This window comes from Pundamilia nyererei, unplaced genomic scaffold, assembly GCF_000239375.1.
Source record: "Pundamilia nyererei isolate P.nyererei 1_Seehausen unplaced genomic scaffold, PunNye1.0 scaffold00196, whole genome shotgun sequence".
Taxonomy (NCBI): Eukaryota; Metazoa; Chordata; class Actinopteri; order Cichliformes; family Cichlidae; genus Pundamilia; species Pundamilia nyererei.
The window spans coordinates 850,775-873,201 of NW_005187597.1; the positions used below are offsets into that span (position 1 = coordinate 850,775).

At 38.5% G+C, this 22,427-nt stretch overlaps 1 protein-coding gene across 1 annotated transcript in view; it reads right to left on the bottom strand.

The window, feature by feature from the left end:
• Window positions 1-2,512: 2,512 nt before the first annotated feature.
• Window positions 2,513-22,427, bottom strand: part of atrnl1b (attractin-like 1b) — a 69,825-nt gene continuing 49,910 nt past the window's right edge. Inside the window, exons 27-29 of the mRNA XM_005747380.1 lie at window positions 12,618-12,725; window positions 5,974-6,088; window positions 2,513-4,619 (exon numbers count right to left, since the gene is read on the bottom strand). Coding sequence (XP_005747437.1) covers window positions 4,495-4,619; window positions 5,974-6,088; window positions 12,618-12,725 — 348 coding nt within the window. The 3' untranslated portion in view covers window positions 2,513-4,494. The remainder of the gene's footprint in view (window positions 4,620-5,973; window positions 6,089-12,617; window positions 12,726-22,427) is intronic.

Sequence of the window (22,427 nt, forward strand, 5' to 3'; positions counted from 1 at the left end):
TGGCAGAAGAAGACAACATGAATAAACACGAATAAAAAGAAGCATATTCCAATAAACATAATGCACATCTACTATCCCAACAGAGTGAGCATACAGTAATCAAACTAATGTCTGCTTTAAAATTAATTGAGTTTGTTATAGTCATCAGTGTTCATTGGAAATATATAAGCCTGCATTAAAAATATGATTGTCATTGGCTTAAAGCCTAGTTCTGAAGATTTTAGATCCATTTACATAAAATTAGAGTCAGAGCTTCATTTATCTATTCTAAAATGTGATTACTTGGAAATCTTTCACTTTTAGCAAAGGGGCCTTGGGGAGACATACAGCACATCTCATGTACAGCTGGCAGCCACACATAACACAGTGACAGTGGCACCACCTGTCACCTCCAGAGCTTTACACCTCGCTTTAATGAGCTGGAAGGGAATGTGACACGTGTAGATTCACTTTTGGCAGAAAAAAAGAGTTCACTTCACTCAAAGTGCATTCTCGGCACTTCAAAGAGCTAAAGGCATTTTACAGAACATGCAGAAATGCACCACTAAATATACTACTGCTCCAAAAGTGAGCTTGTGTTGCGTTCGAAACATGAATAGAAAATATTTGTAATATTTGAAAAGTGCTCTTTTATAGCAGCACTAAATGGGTTAGTCTTCTTCTTGCTGTTCGGAGCATTAAAAATATCAACACGGTGAGCGCTTCTTCGAGGAGCTCATGGCTTTTTTCCAGGAGCGCCAGCAGCTAATAAGTACACTGAGTATAAGTGAGGATTATCCAGAGCTGCACTTTGGCAGGCTGCATCTCTTTTCTTTGCCTCCTTTTTCAAATGCACATCATTGACATTGAGGAGGCACAGTGAGAGGTGTTAGCACATTGAAGGACAAACCTAATATCAGGCTGAGCTTTAAAGGAAACCACCCACTGTGTTCTTTATCTTCACGTTTACACCTCGTAGGCACTTTTTCACGTTACTGGTAATTTCCTGTATTTTGGAGTGGCACCTTGTTTCACTAAAAGTGCTATTTTTGAGTGAGTATTGTTTTTCTATTTAAGTGATTTGCTTTGCGTTTGGTTGATCTCACAGCATGCTCTCTGAATAATTAAATATAAAACGAGAGTTATTTGCATTTAGATGTTTTTTTGTCTGCTTTGTCATTTTTTCAGAAAATATATGTGAGGAAAAATGTTAATGAGAGTGAATAATTAACAAAAAAACATGTTTTAACTACATATTTGTCTTTTAAGGCCTTAAACTATTACCGGGTATTTAAATACAACCTCAGATGAACGACACATGACAGTAACAGAAAAGAAGCCAAAATGGAAAAGCAATATGGAAAAACAAAGTATACCCCAGGAGTTTTTAACTTGTAGAACTTAAGGTTTTCTGTGCACTTTCAGTCTCCCACGCACTCTTCTTTCCATTTATTTAATTAATTGACGTTTGAGGGCATTTATTGTTCTTATTCTTTTGTTTTTCTTTTTTTTTCTCAGAAATCCTGTTGAAGATTGCCTGGTGTGCTCAGGACTGTCCTGTTGCAGGAGTCAAATTCAGCTTTAGCTGTCAAAAAATATGACTTCAGATCCAGAGGAATTTGTCTCAATCAACTCAAGTTACCCACGTCCTGTGGCTGCAAAACAAGCCCAAATCATCACCCCTCTGCCACCGTGCTTGACAGTTGTCTTCAGGTGTTTGGTTTTTGTTGAACGTCTCACTGTCTTGTTTGTCTAAAGCAGGGGCGGGGGAACTCCAGGCCTCAAGGGTCGGTGTCCTGCAGGTTTTAGATCTGCACTTGAGCCAACACAGCTGTTTTAAATGACTAAATTATTTCCTCAACATGTATTAAAGTTACCAGAGGCCTGGTAATGAACTAATTATTTGATTCAGGTGTGGTGACCCAGGGTGATATCTAAAACCTGCATTACACTGGCCCTTGAGGCCTGGAGAAATAAATGTTGAACTTAAGACATTAAAGTTAAACAGCTTGACCTCTGGGGAGAATTTGCTGGCATAGTCGACTTCCAGGAAGATTGTCAACTGAATGAATTCTGTTCTTAATGTAGATTGATGGACTTCAAATTGTTTGGAAATGGCCTTCTGATCCTTCCCAGATTGATGAACAGTTCACTGCTGATGACTTTCTTCCTTGGCATTGTATTACCACAGACACACCTGCAAAGTGCCAAAACGTGTGCTTTGATCGAGGTGTTCACACTTGTTGATGATCAGTTAATTAACGTGCATTTGATTAGCAGCACCTGGCTCCTATTTACCCTCTTAATTCACACGGAAGAAATCAGTGCGTACTTAGTTTGTCCACACCCTGCTTCTGGAGTGCTTAGACTTATTTTTTGTGAAATAAATAATGACACACTAATGTGTCACGTTGTTGTACATCTGTGTCATATTTACCGAATTTTACGACCTGCTGAGGACCAGATGATATGTAAAACCTAAGAATTTTAAAAAAGGCTTAAAAAAAGGTAAAAGACTTTACCACACAAAAGATTTCAAGGTCTGTTTTTATTATTTATTTATTTTCTGGCATGTTGTCCATCCTTAAAATACACTGAAGAATACTGATATGCAGTTTCTCATCTTTTCTTTTTTCATTTTTTCCTCCTTCACGGTACAGTGAGACCCTGATTCCTGTGTAATGACACCAGTATAGGAATACTCTACAAACACAAAATTAAAACACAATAGCTGGCATACCACCATAACGTAATGCATCGTCGTAACCACTTTGTAACAAAAAGCAAGAGAATGCCCGTACAGTCTTCAAAGATGCACAATTCAAAAAGGGTTGACATTAAAACAACTGATTTAAGTCAACAATGAAAATCGAGTTAAATGCGCTATTACACAGGAATCTGTTAAATATCAAAACAAATTAATTAACGGAAATGCTCTTTACACAAGTGTAGCAAAAGACAATTTATCATAGATATAATATTATCAGGTGACAAGGCCTAAAATAAATGATAACCGCTCTGTCGTTCAGTCATAAAAAACTTGACAAAAACACACAAACTGTCAAGGGATAAGAGTGACAAAGACTCACATTTGTTCCAACAAGACACTGTACAGCTCAGGGTGGATTTGGGGCTAAAAACACTCGACAGCTTTGAAAACTCTGCAGATCAACATTTCCCCGCCGGTTCGTGGAAAGCCAAGGCATTATAAAAAGGTAACATAACCCATTGCACTGAAGGACTGAAATAAAGTCATAGCTTTAGAGGACTACTTAGAAATAAAACAAACAAACTAGTAAACAGCCAGAGGAGCTTAATGTCCCTGGTCCAAGTTTATAAAGTAGGCATCTTTCTCCAACAGTACATGACATCCACCCACCTCATCGGTCGAGGACGAGCTCAGGAGCCAAGTTGCACAGCAAAACGAAACAGTTAGAAACTGTAGTAAAGAATGAGTCAAGATCTCAGTTTTCTGCTGCGTTATCGTACTTCTTCAAAAGAGACTACACCGAAGAAGAAGAAAAAATATATATATTACAAATGAAACAAAAAGTTTTGGAGATTTCCATGTTTTAGTTGGATGGTGGGTGATTCGTCCGTGCCTCCTCCAGTATGTGGTCACCTACATGCTGGTGGTGGTGGTAGTTGCAGTGATATCTCGGCAGTATCTGTACGTGTATTCCACTAAAAATACAGACTTTAGCCTAGCTGCGTGGATGACACTTATGTACAGGAGATGCTAAAGATCATTAATGGTGAGCGATGAAGTGGTATGACAAAATGCTCTAGTTGTTAAAACGCTATCACGTGGTTGAAGGATGGTAAATCGCACAAAGCTTTCCCCAGAAAAAGGCATAATGAGTTCAGTCCATAGCAAAGGCTGAGTTAAGAGCTATGTCATACAAACTAAATGCTTTAGCACCGTTTAATACCACTTGTTGGCAAGCAAAAAAGAAAAGAAAGAAAGAAAAAATAGGGCGGGACAAACATCGCATAATATACTGGATCCCTAACCAGCCATTTTCAATCATTTGTTGCATTTCCTAAGTGGTGTCAGAGAAATCTGTTTACTTTGATACAACCTAACATATAGACACCTTTGCTTTTTCCTTCATGCTGAGCAAATTTGTGGTCTCCCAAAGTCTTTAAGCCCAAAGCTTCAACTGTTTCACAATCTCCTCATTCATTTGTCTGTCATGCTCTGTAGTAGCCGCTGAGCCGTCAGGTGTCCGCTTAATGCACGCCACTGGCTGCCAAAGCTAAAGGGAGAGTCCAGGATCCAGGAGAAGGATTTCTGAGTTTGGCGTATGCAGGATAGAGCAAAAAGGGCAAAAAAAGGTAACACAGGTTGTGCCCTTGGAACGTGGAAACTTCTGTGGTAGCAGCTAAGTGAAATCTCGTACATGTAGTCATGCCGTGTCTCTGCAAAGGCTTCCAACTGGGATCTGTGACATGTTGGAACAATATAATGTCAGATGGTGTAAATCGGGGCCCAGCAGATAAAGTTGTTGCGACTCAGACGCAGGTCCCTTGGTGTGCTGGAGGAAGGGCTTTTCGGTTCTTTATGGCCAAAGACTTCTCCTTAAAATCTGACGCTTTCTGCTGTGAAACGTCTATCAGTGCACTCGCTACAATGAGTCCTGAGGAGGAGAAAGAAAAAGAACAACATGAGGGTGAGAACTCCCACAAATTCATTTGTTCGGTTAAACAATTTCATAGATATTTTTATGGATATGTGGCATTTCAACCAGTAAATGCAGGATTTCTTTACTTTGGTTGACAGTGAGACAATTTCACTTGTTATGGCAATGAAGGAGCAAGTTCTAGGATTTTTCTCCTAAAGATTGAAGAACTAAAGATGACTTAATTTTAACTACTTTCCCCTTCAAACTGACCTTTTTTTTTTTTTTTAGATTGATCCTGATCCTGACCACATGCACTTTCACATTTGAGGCAGTGTGGCCTACATTGTTTTGTTTTTAGGTTGCTTTTAAGATTTTGCCATGGCTTACTTTAGTGCCATGTAGATCGACGCTCAATATCAAAGCTGGACCCTGAAGTTGATGTTTACTCTCTGCACAGGCTTATGGTCTATGATAAATTGTGCAAGTGGCCACAACAGGTCTACTGCTTTACAGACCACTGAGGAGGACATTTGAGGACATGTCACCTGACCAGATAATATGTCCATAAACTTAAATGATTAAAATAGACATAGTTGTGTGTAACCAACGGGCCCCAAATCTCATAAGTTCAAACTCACCAAGCATCAGAATGGGGAAGCAAGGTTTAAGTGACTGTGAATGTGGTGTGGCTGTTAGTGCTAGATGGCAGACATAAACCCACACAACCATCTCTAGGATTTTACAGAGAATGGCCCAAAAAAAGAGAAGATAACCAGTGAGCGGCAGTTCTCTTGGCAAAAATCTATTGTTGATGTCAGAGGTCAGCTTTGAAATAACAGGAAGGCAGGGTAATTCAAATAACCCCACGTTACAACAAAGGTATACAGAAAAGCATCTCTAAACCCACTGATCCTTAAAGCCAGTGGGCTACAGCAGCAGAAGACCACACCAGGTGCTGCTCCTGTTAGCTAAGAACAGAAAGCTGAGGCTACATTTTGTAAGGACCAAAATTTAACAACAGAATATTGAGAACAAATTATTTATTCTGGTGAGACTTGATTTCTGCTGCAAAATTTACATTGTAGGGTCCGAGTTCGGCATAAACAACATGAAAGCATGGAGCCACCCTGCTCTCTATCAAAGTTCAGGCTGGTAGCTGCGATGTTAAGGTAGAAAGCAGAAGGCCATCCAACTCTGTCCTAGTGTGCCTCAAAAAATGAAATAAAATGAAAAACAAAATATAAACTTTCATTACTCAGAGAACCTTGTAAAAGTAGTCTTTCCCACATAACCCTCATGACCCTTATACCACAGCAGGGTTAATACATTTAACCATAAGACAAAAAGATGGTTACAGTTTTGTAGTTACCTGACTGTCCCGGTGGAGGTAAGCCTGAAGGCCCAGAGGGCAGGCGCATGAGGACAGTCAACACAGCTGCTTTTCCTCCTGAACACGGTTCCATTGCAACAGGTTTAGGTGCACCCTGAAGAAAAGCGACGGTAAAATAGAAAAGATTTTATGACTTGCTCTGGAAATAAAGTTGTTTATATTTATGTGAAAAATACTGCAGTGTGAAAAGCACACAGTAAATACTGCCTTAAGAAAAGAAAGCAGGACAAAAGTACTTCACTGCTTTTGACAATAACCCAGCACCTGTGGATTGGTATAGCCCTGCTTTATCAACTAACCCGATATCAATGTGTCTTACTAGTCCTTCTTTCCCTGCAGTTACACATGTGATGTTGAATTTTCTTTGTTGGGAGCAGCAGACCAAAAATCACTCATATCAGCTGCTGGAGTTGCCCCACTTAAGACAACACACCCTCCCTTCCCTCCTCCTGAGACAAATGCTTTGATTGGTCACACAACAAAAAACACTTGTGTCTCCGTCAGACAGTCAAAGTGTGGAGGCAATGACCTACCCTCGGACTTAATGGCCAAAAACTGCCCGTCTCGAGTGTGAAAAACATGTCATCCTGATAATGAATGTCAAGGGTTTCACAGCATGTTTTGGATGAGAGGATAGAAATTGTGGAATAATAACATGTCTGAATGGAATTGACTTTTTCTTTTTTTATTTCTGTGTTGGCTGAATTTAAAATGGAGATGAGAGAGGCAGCAGAGGCAGGATTAAAAAAAAACAGGTCTGCATAAGCACACCCATTAAAACGTGAAAATCACGAGGCAGACTCGGTAATTTGTTTAAATGTATTCCACTGCAATCTGCCGTATATTTCACCCTGCGAAAACAAAAACACAAACACAAACACTGACGCTTTGGGTATTTTTAAAGCCGCATTGACTCCAAATACCTAATATACACAGTGAGTTAAGAGCAAAAGATTCAGGAAGTACATATCTTATTAGTTTTAGCTGCCAAATGGTAAAAAATATATGTTTCAGCATATTTGAGTGTAATTCAGGGCCACACAGTCTTGTTTCCTATGAAGCCTGCAGTGTAATTTTTAATGCAGTAATTAAGCTTGCCATTTGAAATGCCATGATTCACAACTGCTCTTGTGTAATGGCGCAGCTATATCCATGTTAGGCACAACTTCCTAGTCTCAAATTGGCCCCTCTTTTGTGACATGCTATCCTGCTGTTAGCAGCTTGTAGTCATAAATGGATGGTCAATGCCATACATAGGTAAGCTGTGTTGCTGAAACAATGCTCAATGCACACTAAGGTGCACAAAGCCAAGAAAATATACACTCAACCACTGCACCACCAAAACCAGGAATAGTCTGTGACACAAACTGTAATGGAGCCATATGTGGAGCCCTACCATTTGAACACTGTGTCAAAACTAAGAAAGAAAAACACCTGGTTTCCTACTCAATGTTGATTTAAAGCGACACTAATCTTTCATTTTTAAAGCCAATTTGCTTCATCATCAATATCTAGTACTCTGAATAAGCTGCACCCTTCAAGAGCACAACATGAAAGAGTCGTGCTACATATACTCGAAACACTTTTCCGTATTGTAGGCTGACTTACGGTTCGTTTACGTGCATTGTTACACAATCCAATTAGGCTACATGGTCGGAACACAATATTCTCATGCATCTGCTCAGGCACATTCACCATCAAGAGGGTAATATTAAAACTACGACTGACATTAGAGGGTAATTAAATTGCCAGCCATTTCATGACCATTCAAGTGATCCTGCTAATGAATAGCTGCATAAGCTGCATTCATTTATTCCATGTTGATTTTTGACGATTTGTGAGATACACATGTATGGACCGCTGGGTGACACATCAGCTAAAATTGAGACTCGGAATCATCAGCACTGCTCAGCAGCAAAAGCAGAAGAACTAAAGATGAATTTGTCAAATTTAAAAGGAATGATCGACTACGTTTAGGCACGTATGGCTTTGATGACAGATCGCTAAAATACTGCAATGGCAACTAAACCAGTGGAGATGCTTTTATCATCACAACTTTGGTCAGCTGCTGGTTAGATTGTTAAAACTCTTAATGGCCTCAACATCATTTGGGATTAACAGTTTATATGAAATCCCCTTAGGAGGTCCCCCCTATCTTTTAATTATTGATCCAGAATCTAATGCCACCCTTAGGTAAACTCCAAATCTAAGCTCTTGTTTGTGTTTAGTGCAGATTACCATTAGAAAGTAAACTATTTTACTTTTACAGAAATTTCCATTTGGTAGATGTGCCACTTGCTTATGCGCCCAGTTTGCTTTGCTGACATCGTTACCATGTACATCAATAATTTGATGGCTTCAGTTTGGTAGGCAAATATTTGTAGCCATCTGTAACTCTCCCCCGAACTGCAACACCAGCTCTGTTACAAGTGAACCATAAATTACACATTTTGGTTCGTGTAAGGCAGCAGGAAAGTTAAACCACTTTCTTTTGGCTCTCCCTCACTTCATTTAAATGCTTACGTTGCTCTGAGAAAAACAGACACATTCCTCCAGTGAAGAGGAAAATCAAATAAAGATATTAATAAGTCATTTCCTTCAAGCTTAGTCGTAGGGTTGCCTTTTTAAATGGTCTAAAACTAGACAACTTTTAGATCTCCCAAAGATCTGAAAATAACACTTTTAGAATAAGTAGTGTATTCTAGTCATTCACAACCATCCACAAGCACATAAACATCCATACACAAATGCAAAACACAAAAACAACACACAATGTATCTCCTTTCCTTTCGCCACTGACAGGTGTCATCCATCATACTAGCTGTTCGTTAGTGGCTCCATATGTTGACTGCCCGGCCATAGTGAATATAGAGGCTGTGGTCTGCAGTGTTTGGGCACGAATCGCTCTGTCTAACAGCTGCTGACATCTTGGTCGCGAAAAGCCATGTCCATCTCGGGAGTTTAAACTAACCAAATGGAATAAAATGGCACAAAGGCTGTTATAATTTTCGCTCTCAGACCAGCTGGAGGGTCTGTAAGTAGTGACTGAGACATGCTACTAACTAATTCAGTGAGATCAATGCAGACGGTGCAGTTAAAGGTTAAGGTCTTTTGTGTTCATGTTTTTTCCCCCTTTGTAAACTGCATTGGCTTCAGTGTGGATATGATATTCAAAAACCTCTTCTATGCTTTACTGCATTAAAGCAGCGGGTCTGGGCTGGTGAAACAAATACAAAGCACAGCAACTGTGTCCTCTCTGACATCAAAAAATATTTCCAATAGCTAAGTGGCTCCAGATGCTGACCAATTAACCTTTAGAAAAGAGAAATAGGCTGGTTTGATATGTTTCACCTTCAGTTGGTGCCAAGTCATGTAATTGAGCTGTAAGTGGTCCACCGTAAGCATTTAGACACTTGGAACCACAGAGATTTAATTTTGTAAACATTTTTTCAACACAATACTTCCATGTACACAGATAAGATGCAGACATAGTGGCTTAATACAAATCATTTCAACACATGGACGCCTAAAAGTTTTTAAATTATTATTGTATTAACAAATGAATAAGAAATGTTATGTTTTAACAAGCTTTTCAATGCAAAATACACCAACTTAGTCAATAAATAAATAACCGGTGGTTGACCAGTGCATTTGTCTGCATTCATTAAAAGATTACATATAGTTGCGGTGACCAACTGGTGTCCAGTAGCTGACCACTTTCAATCGTTGGCTGGTAGAAGACAACCTCTTAAACGGACTTCAGCTAGGTCTGACTGCAATCACTCTCAGACAGATTGGTGAAGCTATAATTTATTAGACCTTTTGTCAACACATTGCATTCAATCCGAGTCCGTCTGCACTGATGAGCAAAAGTCAATTGTAACATGCATCTTTGGGAACTCCACTCAACTAGTTATAGTCTTAAATATACTTGTATATCTATATGTATATGTATACTTGTATAAAAGGTTGGCAAATACTAAGTCTACATCACTATCTGTGGAAGAATTTCAACATTTCTGCTGCAGTTCTGACTGGACTCTGAATGTAAGTAGTTATCATGAAGTTCTGTGGAATCTGAATTTTATATAAAGACGATTTATCACTATTAATCACCGCATTACAAGAAAAAGATTGCATGTAATTGCTAACTTGACCCCATTCAATCTCAAACTGAGAGCACTGCCAACTTGACGCAGCAGAATCGATTTGAAGATGGCAGCTGACTGAGCGTGTGCAGACCCGACCGCTGTCTTCAAAGCAACCATTTCAAAGACTGAAAATTCATTGCACGCAGTCGCAATAACTTTGGTTGTGGTGCAATCCCAAACTACTCTTTTATCTCTTGAGACTGTAGCATAAGGAAATGTGACCACAACAGCACTGCATTCTTTTTTCCAGCTGTTGCCTTTACTGGCAAATAAACAGATGCAGGAAAGAGAAGGGAGTATAACCCGGTCAGCTCAAGGTTAGTTGGGGTTACACCAAGAATATCAAAATGTGGTAAATTTAGACCCTTTATATAAGTAAAGTAAATGAAAGATCAGCTTTATGTGCACAAGTATGTGGTTTTAAAAGTATAACAGGGAACAAAGCCAACTTCAATAAAAGCCATATGGACATCTAGGTGAAGGATTCAAAGTCCCATATTTAAAGGTCAATTCTGCATCTTGACAGGGTTGAGAAACAGGAGACTGACGATCTATTTTTTTTTTCCAGTTATCATTTTCAAAACAGCTTGCAATATTTTTTACAGCAATATTCTCCAGTGGCTCCTCTTTACTGTGCCGCATAACAAGAACATCATCTTTGATTTTTTTTGCGCAGGAGTGGGAGGAACAGCACTGCAATAAATTACTGAACGACAGATGGACACGTGTCCCACTGTCAAGTACGTAATTAACATTTTACCTGAATCAAGGCAGAGCACCGGCTTCCAACGCCACTCAAATTTAGGGTGTACCGTACCGCTTTACAAGTGCAACAATATAGTGCACTCAGACAGCTAAGAAGCATTGTTTTCCTCCTGTTTTGCTCTTTACATTGCCCTTCACAATACCATAATGCACAGTGAGCACCACTCAGCGGTACACTAATAGCTAATGTAGTGCCTCTTCGCCGGTTGCCACAGTGATTTTATTTCTCTCAGCTCCGAGTGACACAGAGCTTGTTCCTAGATGAGGAATCGGCCTTTTGTTGCTATGATGACGACGTAGCTCTGCGTAGAACTTTAAACGATGCTTTTACTCCACATGGCATAGAGCCCCGCACTGTACTCAGTGCCAGCCTACCCCTCTACTTTCTATCTGTATGGGAGGAATAGATAAGAGTGGAGCAACTGGGGGCTACAGAATAATTCACACCAAAGGTATATGAGCATCCAAGCTAAACAAATTATCAATCACATTTCGAATGCAGAGGCACCATGTGGCATATTTCCAGTAAACAACCAAAGAGGATAAATTAGGCAAAAATGGAAACGGAGTAAAATACACCCGGTGGGCCATGAAATTATGAAATGTTCCAAAAACAGTCCCGATGTCATCATTTTAATATCAGAGCGAGCAATTTCCTGTGACGCTTTTAAAAGAAGTGGCCATTGCTTCTAGCTAGACGATTAAAACCACCATACAAATAATTTGAAACATATAATAGATGCTTTAAAAAAATATTAAAAAGAAAACATTGATTGGAAAATGATTGTAGAGGGCAACACAAATAAACAAGAGGCATGGAGAGAAAGGGTCACAACGGGCACATTTCTTATTGACTGGACGACTGAATAAAAGGTTGAAATATTTTGTGTTGATGGCACGAGATGGCTGAAAATGGCACAATAACCCCTAATTATGCAGCAATAATAACTGCCATACTCTACATGTCAGTAAATGCACTAACAAAAAAGTGCTTGCTTTTATTTGATGTTAGTACAAATATAACTAAATGGAAATAACACAGTCTCAGTTTGAGGCTTGTGTCAAAACTGAAGGTTCTTCGAGATAATGGATTTTATAAACAGGGAATTTCAATAATCACAATGAAAGAAATTCATAAAGAATTCACTGTCAACCATCGCTATGTAAGATTTTTCCCAAGATGCTTCTGGAATAGAGTAATGAAAACGCAAATGTGCATCAAGAGTATTATTCTTAGTTTTCATATGTTTAATATTGGAGACTAAACCCAAACGGTCAAATTAATCCGTATTTAATATATGCTGAGCCTAGCTATAGCTCCTCAGTTCAAGCCCTGAGTGAAACAAACCACTTTCCTCACAAAACCCATAAAGCTAACCTTCTTGACAGTGGCAGTGTCTCACAAACAGAAGGTTTGGACAGGTTTCTGTGCCTGGATGTCTGTTTTTAATGACGTCACACAGAGCAAAGACTAGGAGAAACTGTCTGAAATGCAGCGTTTAGAGCAGCTTGAAGCCTCACATGGATTACTTGTACACATGCTGGCATTTGTATTTAAATAGTTAGTCATAATTAACAAGAGTCTCTACAGCTGCAACTGATATAACTAAGAGAAAATAATGAACAGCATAATAAGTTCCCGTTAACTTTACCCTCACAAATGTGATTATCTGTATGTGCACATGTAAGCGAGTGAGTAAGACTCACGTCAAGCACAGGCTGCAACACTTCTGTTACTTCTCCTCTGGCTTCCAATGAGACGTCGACTGAGGCAAAAGGACGACTGGCCATCTGCTGACGCTCTCTCATCAGTTGCTGTAATATCAAACACAGATGACAGATAAGCAAAACACAGGGCGTACTCTCATACAACAATATCAACAGGGAAAAGCTTTTGGGGCTTTGTGATTGACTACATATAAAGACATAAACAGTACATATTTCAAACACATAATTTACACCAAAACGTAAAAACCCTGAAAGTATAATCATTTTAAGAGTCAGCCCATAAAAGTCACCCCAAATCAATATGAAGGCGATGGTTTGTGTGTGGGTAAAATCTATAGACACAGTAACTGTATTGTTGATGTTTTTTTAACATACATGTTATAGAACTAAACTTTACAGCAGCGGTCCCCAACCCCCGGGCCTCGGACCGGTACCGGTCCGTGAGTCGTTTGGTACCAGGCCACGAGAGTTGAGGCTCGGGTGTGAAATGTGTAGTTTTCAGGGTTTTTAAATTGGTTTTCAGCGTCATTTTGTTATCGTTTTTATCGTTAACTCAGTTTTCCTGGGTCTTTTCACGTGTGTTATGAATAAATCTTCTTTTTTTCCGGTACCCGTACTAGTTTTATTTTGTTGTATTTATCCGCGACACCTTAAAGGCCGGTCCGTGAAAATATTGTCGGGCATAAACCGGTCCGTGGCGCAAAAAAGGTTGGAGACCGCTGCTTTACAGGGTTAAAGAATGAGAAAGAATGAAGAACTGAAAATGAAATACTGATTTCATCGAGTGTAACCTATAGCTGCAGGGCTATTACAGTATGAAGCTAAAAATCAATAGCAGATATCAATGAGGAAGCACTAAAAAACTACTCATAAATGTCCATGACCTAAAGACATGCAGAATTACTACTCCACTGAGCTCCAAGTCTACTTTTTGTATTGAGTTGTTTTTTTATAGCCCTGAATTAGATGCAAAAATATTATATGAAATAGTTATGGAGGTACAAAAATATTCAAAGGATGTTTTTTTTTTTTTAAATATAATGGTACAAAATATATGATACAAAACTAGACAGATTCCATATACATTAACATTAAAAATCAAAACCATCAGTGTAGGAACGTATCTCTCCAGATTTGACCAACACATTCTGCAATATATTTACCGGTTCCTCTCCAGGCTGTGGTGCGGTTATTACCCCACAGTGACACAATTTCTGCGGCTTTGACTGAGCAGAAAATAGCTTCTCTTGTTCCTCACTAATCAATATTGTAAAACAACTAGCGCCACACTTTCATCATTGTCTGATCAATATCTAAATAGGCTGCCATTTTAGTGCCAAGGACATCAGTGATTGTTATTGGATTTGTGATGAGCTTAAGTGTGTTGCATTAAGATCTAATTGTACTTCAGATTAGTAAGCATTTCAAGTGGTTGTGCTGGTCCACCTTATAACCTGACTTTCCTCTGCACTTATCCTAGAAATTGTTTCACATGAAAAAAAAGTTACGGTAAGAAAAAAAATGTCATTGCAAAAAAAATGTTTATATTTCTGAAGAAAAGCTGTGATTGATGTTTTAAGTAATCCAAAGAACAAGTAGGTGAGCAAATACACAAGGAAAGTCAAGGGTTGTTTTTGTGCACATTGTGACATTATGTATATAAAAGTGATTTTTAAGCCACTGTAAAACTAAAATATAAGCTTTATTATAAGAAATGAATGAACTACTGTGATTAAAAGACCCACGTGTGACCAACTAGTTAAAGTAATTCAGCACTACCTCCAAGGTCAGGGATCATTTCATTAGATGCTACTGTATATGCAGACTAATATTGATTACCAGCTACAACAGCTTGGCTGGTATCATTTTCACTACAAGTCTGTCTGTGTGTGAGTGCATTTGTTCCCACCATGCAGCGCTTTTTGCTTTGAGCAGATATATTTTAACAATAAGATCGGATTGCACCAGTCATAGACAAGCAGGTGGGATCAAAAGGAGTACAATAGATGGGTGTGGTCACAAAGGTCCATTGGGCCTCATTCGCTAATATTTCCATAGAAAATACTCTCGCAACATTATCGTTGGATTCATGAAACATGTGCAGCAACCTGTTTTATTCTTACCACCATGCGTATGTGAGTGAATCAGGATTAGTCTAATCCAGCAGGCTTGTGCAATCTGCATGCTGCCTGCATTTCTCCTCATGATGAAGAGAAACTGAGCAAAGCAACAACAATAATGTAAGTGAGAAGTTGCAAGAAAAAACTATTTTTATATCTATTTCACAGTACCTGTTTGCCCTCTGATAGGCTGACAACTTGTCCAGTGTGGAGCCTTTAGCCATGTGACAGAGAGGCTGAATTGAATAAGACTAATTGATGAATAATGATGATAATGATAACAGCAATAATAATAATACTAATTCAGCTGTGTCAAACTTTGAACACAGCATGTACAAATACTTTGTAGCACAGCACATCGCATTTGTATGTAAGCCACCGTAGAATTCAAATGCTTCAATAACAGAAAATTTTTGTTGCCTTCTGTAGTTTATCTCATGCAAAAAAGCTCAGATTTTTCAGCTCTAATAAACAATTTAAGTAGTCTCTAATTTATCTCATCCCATTAAGAAAACTGTGTGTGACTGTTTGGGTCAGTTGTATTACGCTGAGTTTTCTGTCGGCACAGGAATTTGTCCTTGGGGCAGTAATGAACCCTGAAAATCTTGTGTCCAGACCTTCACCCTCGCTCACCCTGAATATAATTAGGTATTCATTAGTCTGGCCATTAATTGGCAAATTCATACGAGGTCTGGAAAGGTTGACAGCAATGTAGAAATGAACAAGGGGGGCTAGCAGTATATCAAGGACTCGATCTGTGTAACAGGTTTATAAAAATACTATTAGGCCTCTGCATTCATTATCTAAAATTGCTGTTGTTCTGTTGAGGATGTACACTGGAAAACACCAAATAAGATGTCATAACACTAATAAGATATTTGGTAGCAAACAGTGGTTCAACACCAAGAACACCTTCAAATAGGTAGACCTCTTCAAATGATTTTGGTCTTATCCATCCATCCATCCATCCATCCATCTATGCGTTTATATCTATAAAAACCCTATGCATATATATTTTTCTCACTAAAGACACACACACACACACACACACACACACACACACACACACACACTGCACAATTGATCTTATATAAAATATTGTAGATATCTAATAAAAACATCTTTTAATTAAAACACAGCCTTAATCAACCTAAAAGACCCAGAAATGAAACGATAAACAGTAAAAATGTTTTTTTAATCATTTCATTATTACATTGTTATGTACGTATATTACGTTTTGTATACATCTACCTTAAGTACTTTCTAATAGATTATTTGTTTAACTTAATTTGCTAATTTAACAGGGATAATTGACATTATAACACCTGTGAAATAAAAAGCTAATCACAGGCCAGATGACAGACACAACATATTTGATTCTGTGCTGATTGAAGTAGCCTGTGCACAACAACAAGAAAGGTAACTACCTGGCATAGCAACACAAACCCTTCAAGTAAGCACACAGTCCTGCATAGACATAGCATACTCATTTGCAGAAAGATACAGTATTCCGTTCGTTTAGAAGGAGTACATTATGATCTGTGATTGCACCTGACTTTTTCATTATGATAACACTTGCTAATAATGATCAGTAAATGTTGTTTCCTGAATTTTCTCATTTCTACCAATGCACGTATAGACTCAGTTGATTATTTTGCAGTCCTATCTAAAAGAATGGAAGGTGGGCCATAACTTTATTCTCAATGGTCACTGGGACATAAAAATGCATGCACATTATCCCCAGTCAAAAGCAATACAAATCACTTAGAAAGTTTGCTGACTTTCACAGAATTAAAGCCTGATTAACAAGTCGGTCCACACTGCCAACACAAACAGCGTCTGTTCATCCCACAAATATGAACAGTGAACAAACTCCATGCTAATTTTAGTTATGGCCACAATAATCCAAAAGAAAGTGAGACAGACTTTTACTGTTTCTTTAATATGATGAGTAGAGATGTTACAGCCACAACCCAGCTGCAGCATCAGTGATTAATATCATGACTGCCTTGTTTCTGTTTTCTTCCACTCTACGCAGGATTCTTTCAATGCCATATAAGTGTAAGTAACTAAGTGTAAGTACATGTAAGTAGTTATTAACTGGGGTCGGACTTTTAAAACACTGGAAATCTAATTGTAGTCTGGGCCAAGGTTAAAAATCGGATAAACAGCCAGTGCATCCTGTGTGTCCTACACTCTGAAAATGAAAGTATACTCTCTTTCAATTCAAAGGTTTTACTTATCGGGACACATTAAAAAAAACAAAACCTGTCCCTTACCAAATTAAATTTATTTTAATACAACCTCAGAACAACAAGGAAACATCACATTACACAAATTATAACAAAAATTCAGAAGCATTGTGTGAAAAAGTAACCCCAGTCGAAATGCTCCCACATGAATTAAGAAGATAAGTAGAACCGTGTGACGCTAATGAAATCATTTGACTAATCCAACATCAGCAAATGTGAGGACCTCTATCAAAGCACAAGATTTGGCATTTTGCAGATCTGAAGTATTGTCTACAAAGCCACTTCCAAGCAATCTGAAGTCCATCACTCTCCAGTGAGAAATATTATTCACAAGTGGAAAACATTGAACATTCACAGTTGCTAATCTCACAGAAGTGGCCCAGCAACTTGACCCCAAGGTTGGACTTTGCAATGCTATGAACCTGTTCAAACTGAATAAGTTTGGCTTGTTTGGAAGAACAAACAACAAGACTTCTGGCCTTACTGCACAAACACCTCACATCAACGATGGTGGAGGGAGGATGATTTTGGGCTCGTTTTGCAGTCACAGAACCCGGGAACCTTGCAGTCATTGCGTTGACCATGAACTCCTCTGTATACCAAAGTATTCCAGAGTGAAAAGAAGTGAAATGCTGTCGCCGGACCTCAAAATAAACAAATGCCCATAAACCTCAGTGAACTAAAGGAACGCTGTAAAAAACACAGTTAGCCCAAACGCCTCAATAATGATGTCAGAGATTGATACAGAAAATGATTACATCAAGTTATTGCTGCTTAAGGTGGTTTAATAATTAATGGAATCAAAGGGCTGTGGGGCTTGGTTTCTCAAACAGTGGTTTTCAATTTTTGGTTTTTAATAAGTAAATAATGACATGGTGTATTATGAGGTTTTTTTTCTTATTCATCTGAATCATTTTAGAACCCGGTAAGGACCAGACGATGTTTTATTAGGTCCTGATACATAAAACCTCAGAGCTAAAAAAGAGGGTGTATTTTGTGTCAGTACATTATTTTGAAGATGCAGCTGTTACTGTATTGTTGTACAGACTTGCTGGTAGAACATGCATGAAAAAAGGCCCCAAAAACTGCACCGATTTGTTCCCTCAGTCTGAAAATATTGCCTAGGGGAGGTAAAGCTAAGGGGAAAAAAACAACAATATGAAATTGAGATTGATCATCTGATTGATTTTTCTTTTGTAGCTCTGATTTTTTAACTTACATCTGAGGTCCCGTGTTAGATTGTTGTACATCTCTACTATTAAACGTCAAAGCAGCAATACCAAACCAACAGATCTGACCTGCCTAGGCCACCACAAGTTGAAATGAGAAATTTTGCCCTTTGCAATAAGATAAACACAGGCTCGAGTGCCAAGCAAAGTTGTTGCAAAACAAGAAAACAGCTCACCGGTTATTACTGGTTCCAACACAAAAGCTTCAAATCCAACAACGTTCATTGTAAATGTCAGATAGAAGCAATGTTATTTATCATGGTGCAGAATTAATTTAAAGCAGCAGCAAATCACAAAAAGAGAGCGGGAGCAAAGTCGGGGAATGCTTTGCTCTGTGTCCAGAACATGTTTCAGAAATGTGCTGGGAATACAATCATCAAAGGTCCAACACAATACCGGAAAGATTCTAGAAATGAATACTAAGTTACCGACAAAAGGCGAGAGTGAACTCTGTAAAACCAATTAACGTTTGTGCAATGACAGACTGATTTTGTCAAGAATACAAGCTGGAGCCATTCACAGTTTTGATAAGGGTGGGCATGGAGTGCATTACTATGCAACTTGATTAATTTGGCAAGTGAGTGCATGAATTATCTGTCTAGTGAATACAGCATTTTGTTCCCTTCACTGGATTCTATAAAAGGGTAGGTGTCATCCCGCCTCTGAGCATATTCTACACCTAAGCAGGTCACTTTGTCCCTTTCAAAGATCACTGGCTGTACCCACCGGCTCAGTCCCGCAGAATAAAAATAAAAATAAACACTTCATAAAATGGAAAACAAAATGTTGAAGTGCTTGAGTATGGGAGGTTAAATGAATATATAAAATAGTCACTTATTAGTAAGATAGCTTCTAAACTTCCAAACTGTGGCATAAGTTGTACTACTAATGACAGTCGTGCTCGATGTGTAACTTAAGGTGGAATTATTAGAGCGCAAACTTTAAACTGAACAAAGGACAATCAAGGTGACAAGAGGCTTAAGAGTAGGATAATCTTATTGTAGCAATCGATGACTGCTGATTGAGCTCTTCAAGAGCACACACTGAGACCAACAAGTCTGCAGAGGGACAAGCGAAAATTATGTGGTTAGTAATGTGTTCCTTTCACTTCTGTCAATGAGAGCACAATAATAAATCAGGCAATCCAAATGGGTGTTGTTGAAGTGGCTATTTTGGGTGATACTTAAGGCTCTTGGTGCCTGTATGAAAAAGCAGGATGTGTATTTAGGTGCTAGGCAATCAAATGGATGGAGTCCTCTTTGGAATGCCATGTTTTTGCCTTGCCAATGGAGTATTTGTTTAATTTTTCTTGCAAAGAACGTAAAGTGAATGTTATTGTGATCACTTGCAATAAACACGCATGCCGTTCAGCCTTTAAACTCAGGGGTCTTTTATGTGAAAGTGCCTACAGCACATCTGCGCACACACACAAAGGGCTTGGTTTGGCTCATTCTGGCCAAGACCTGAAGTACACTCAAATTCAGACAGGAAAATGAACAGCTGTGAACATCACACACAAGCAGCTGTTTTGATTCCATTTCCTGGTTTGTGTAGATGATGTGTTGGCAATAACTTGAGTGCGTTTGCAAGAAATTGATGGTCATGTGGTCTTCCGAACAACCAAAACAAATAACTATAAAAGCTAGAGTCCCAAGACAAAATCACACATACTGAAATAAAAACATACCACAAGCCTTTGCGCTTAACTTTTACATTCCTCACTTGCTTGTCTTCAGCTGACACGACAATCATCGCGCCATCAGATCTGCTCATCAGTAGTTATGAAGGCCACGATAATGTAATAATAATGGTCCTTTCACCTACAATAGCACAAGAAAACATTGCTCTACACAACCATCTGTATTTACATATGTTGCGAAGCATGTCTCTGTGTGTGAGAGCGACAAAGAGAGGAGCTGCATTAGATAAATTCATGTGCTTGTGTGTGTATCATCTTTGTGTTGCAGTCTCGTGAAATGTCAACACTCCCTCCCTTCTGTTCCCCCCACAGGTAGCTTCAAAGAGGTCAGCCCTTGTCCTCTTCTGTGGCATTTACAGCTGTTGTCTTCCTCCCTTTTTCCCCACTCAGGATCCAAGTCTTGTCACCTACCTTCAACTAAAATTATTCAAATATAAAAGCTGTCACTTTGAAACCACATCCTTTCAAGTCCACACAAAAAGAAACCCCTTATTCAATTATTCATTTAGTGTGGTAAATGATCAGCCTTGTAAGATTAACTTAATAGAAGGAATTACATATTCTCCATTTAAAGGCTCGTGGAATGCTCTTGTTTATTATTGAATCATTGGGTATTGGGTATCCTCCATTCACAGCTATTCTTTTACGATTATGTCCTTATTATTATGACAATGATTGCTTGGATATAAAGAAATACTCTTGTCAAATTTGATCCTGAGACAAAAAAAACCCCACAAATATAAATATCATATAAAACTATTGCCTTTTCGATCCAACACATTACAGAAGGAGTAATACAGACTTCACATCAAAAAGCCAATACCAAGTATCAGACATCCATATGCCACTTGGCCTAATCAGAATCTCATTATTGTCTCTGCCATTCCTGAAAGCCTCATTAGGACTCATTCATTCCATGCCCTTATGTCAGATTGAGGCTTAAATGGCCCCGCAGACCAAATCCTCCCATCTTGTATTTGGACAAGTCTTGTAAGTGCTGAGGCTGTGCACCAATTCTTTCAAATTAACTGGACATAGTGTTTACAAAAGAGCCAAATCAGGTCATCAATGAGACAACACTGACAGAACTGAGTTGGTTAACTTAACACTACAGGAGACTTAGTACCATTTCAACACTGAAAGTAGTTATAACTTTACTTTGGTTACTACACAACATCAAATAGCTAGTATTACAAGCACTGTAGTAAATCAGACATTCTGTTTTCCACCACTCGCTTGGCACTGGATAATTATCTGAGTAACAGTGAAAAATAAGGACAAAACTGGTGGATTAGAAAATAATCCTTCAAATCAAAAGTTATTTTAAAAATTATTGAATCAATGTGTAGCTGATGAGAAAGAAAGTGACTCTTATAATCTTTTGAATCACCTTTTCTCCAGGTAAATTGGCGAGCACAGGATTCAAGTAAAAAAAAAAAAAAAAAAAAAAAAAAGAAGCTGTTTGACCATACGTCTTCAACTAGCAAACACAATGTATTTACCCTGGAATAAATATTAACCTAATCATTAAATCTTGTACCTATAAAATGTGCTCACTGAAGCCTAATGGAGAATAATATGTTTAATGTCCAGAATTGGCTGTGTAAAATGAGCAAACCTAAGAGTGTCCTCTCTAGGAAATGAAAGTGATTTTGTGTAATTGCCTTTAGAGCAGGCAACAGAAAAAAAAAGGGGGAAAAGAAAGCAATATTACTTTTTATTTCCTCTTAGGATTGATTATGGTCCAACTCCAATCCATCCTTTCACCCTCCCACTGTGAGAAGAGCATAACTCCATGAAGTCATCCTTGCACCTGCTGGAGGATTTCTTAATTAACTGTAAAAATACAGCAGCAAGCTTTATACACCCTCAGCTTCCTCCAATAGAAATAGGAACTTGTTGTTTAGCATCCTCTGATATATACCGCCATCAATCATGTATTCCAATCTTCAGACTATTTTGCTCCAAATCTTTTAAGCTTTTTCAAAACTTCCTAAACACTCCTGCTTGTCTCATGTCTTTCCTTCTGACTTATTCTGTAATATTGGCATTTATAATGGCAAACACTAAAAAGATAATAAACAAGTTATGAAGCACTTTTCAAATGTGAGAAAGCAATGTACAATTGTACAAATTTTCCAAGAAACCCTACCTGAGCCTGGTTCTGTTGGCAGTTTCTTCCTGTTAAAAGGGAGTTTTTCCTTCCCACTAACAGCAACCTGCCTGCTCATAGGGGGTCATATGATTGCTGGGTTTTTCGCTATATGTATTATTGTAGGATGAATTATTAATTTTGTTTTGTTACCGAGATAGTCCTGAGGATAGCAAGCCAGTACTGGGACAACTTTACAAGTTATAAACTTAGTTGGTTTAAGAACTGCACCTAATCCAGCAAGCTCTCCATATGAATGTCCAAACTGAATGAAAGTATCTAGGCAGCGGGTGCGTGGGCATGCAAGTCTGTTATAAAATAACTTGTAGATATAGAC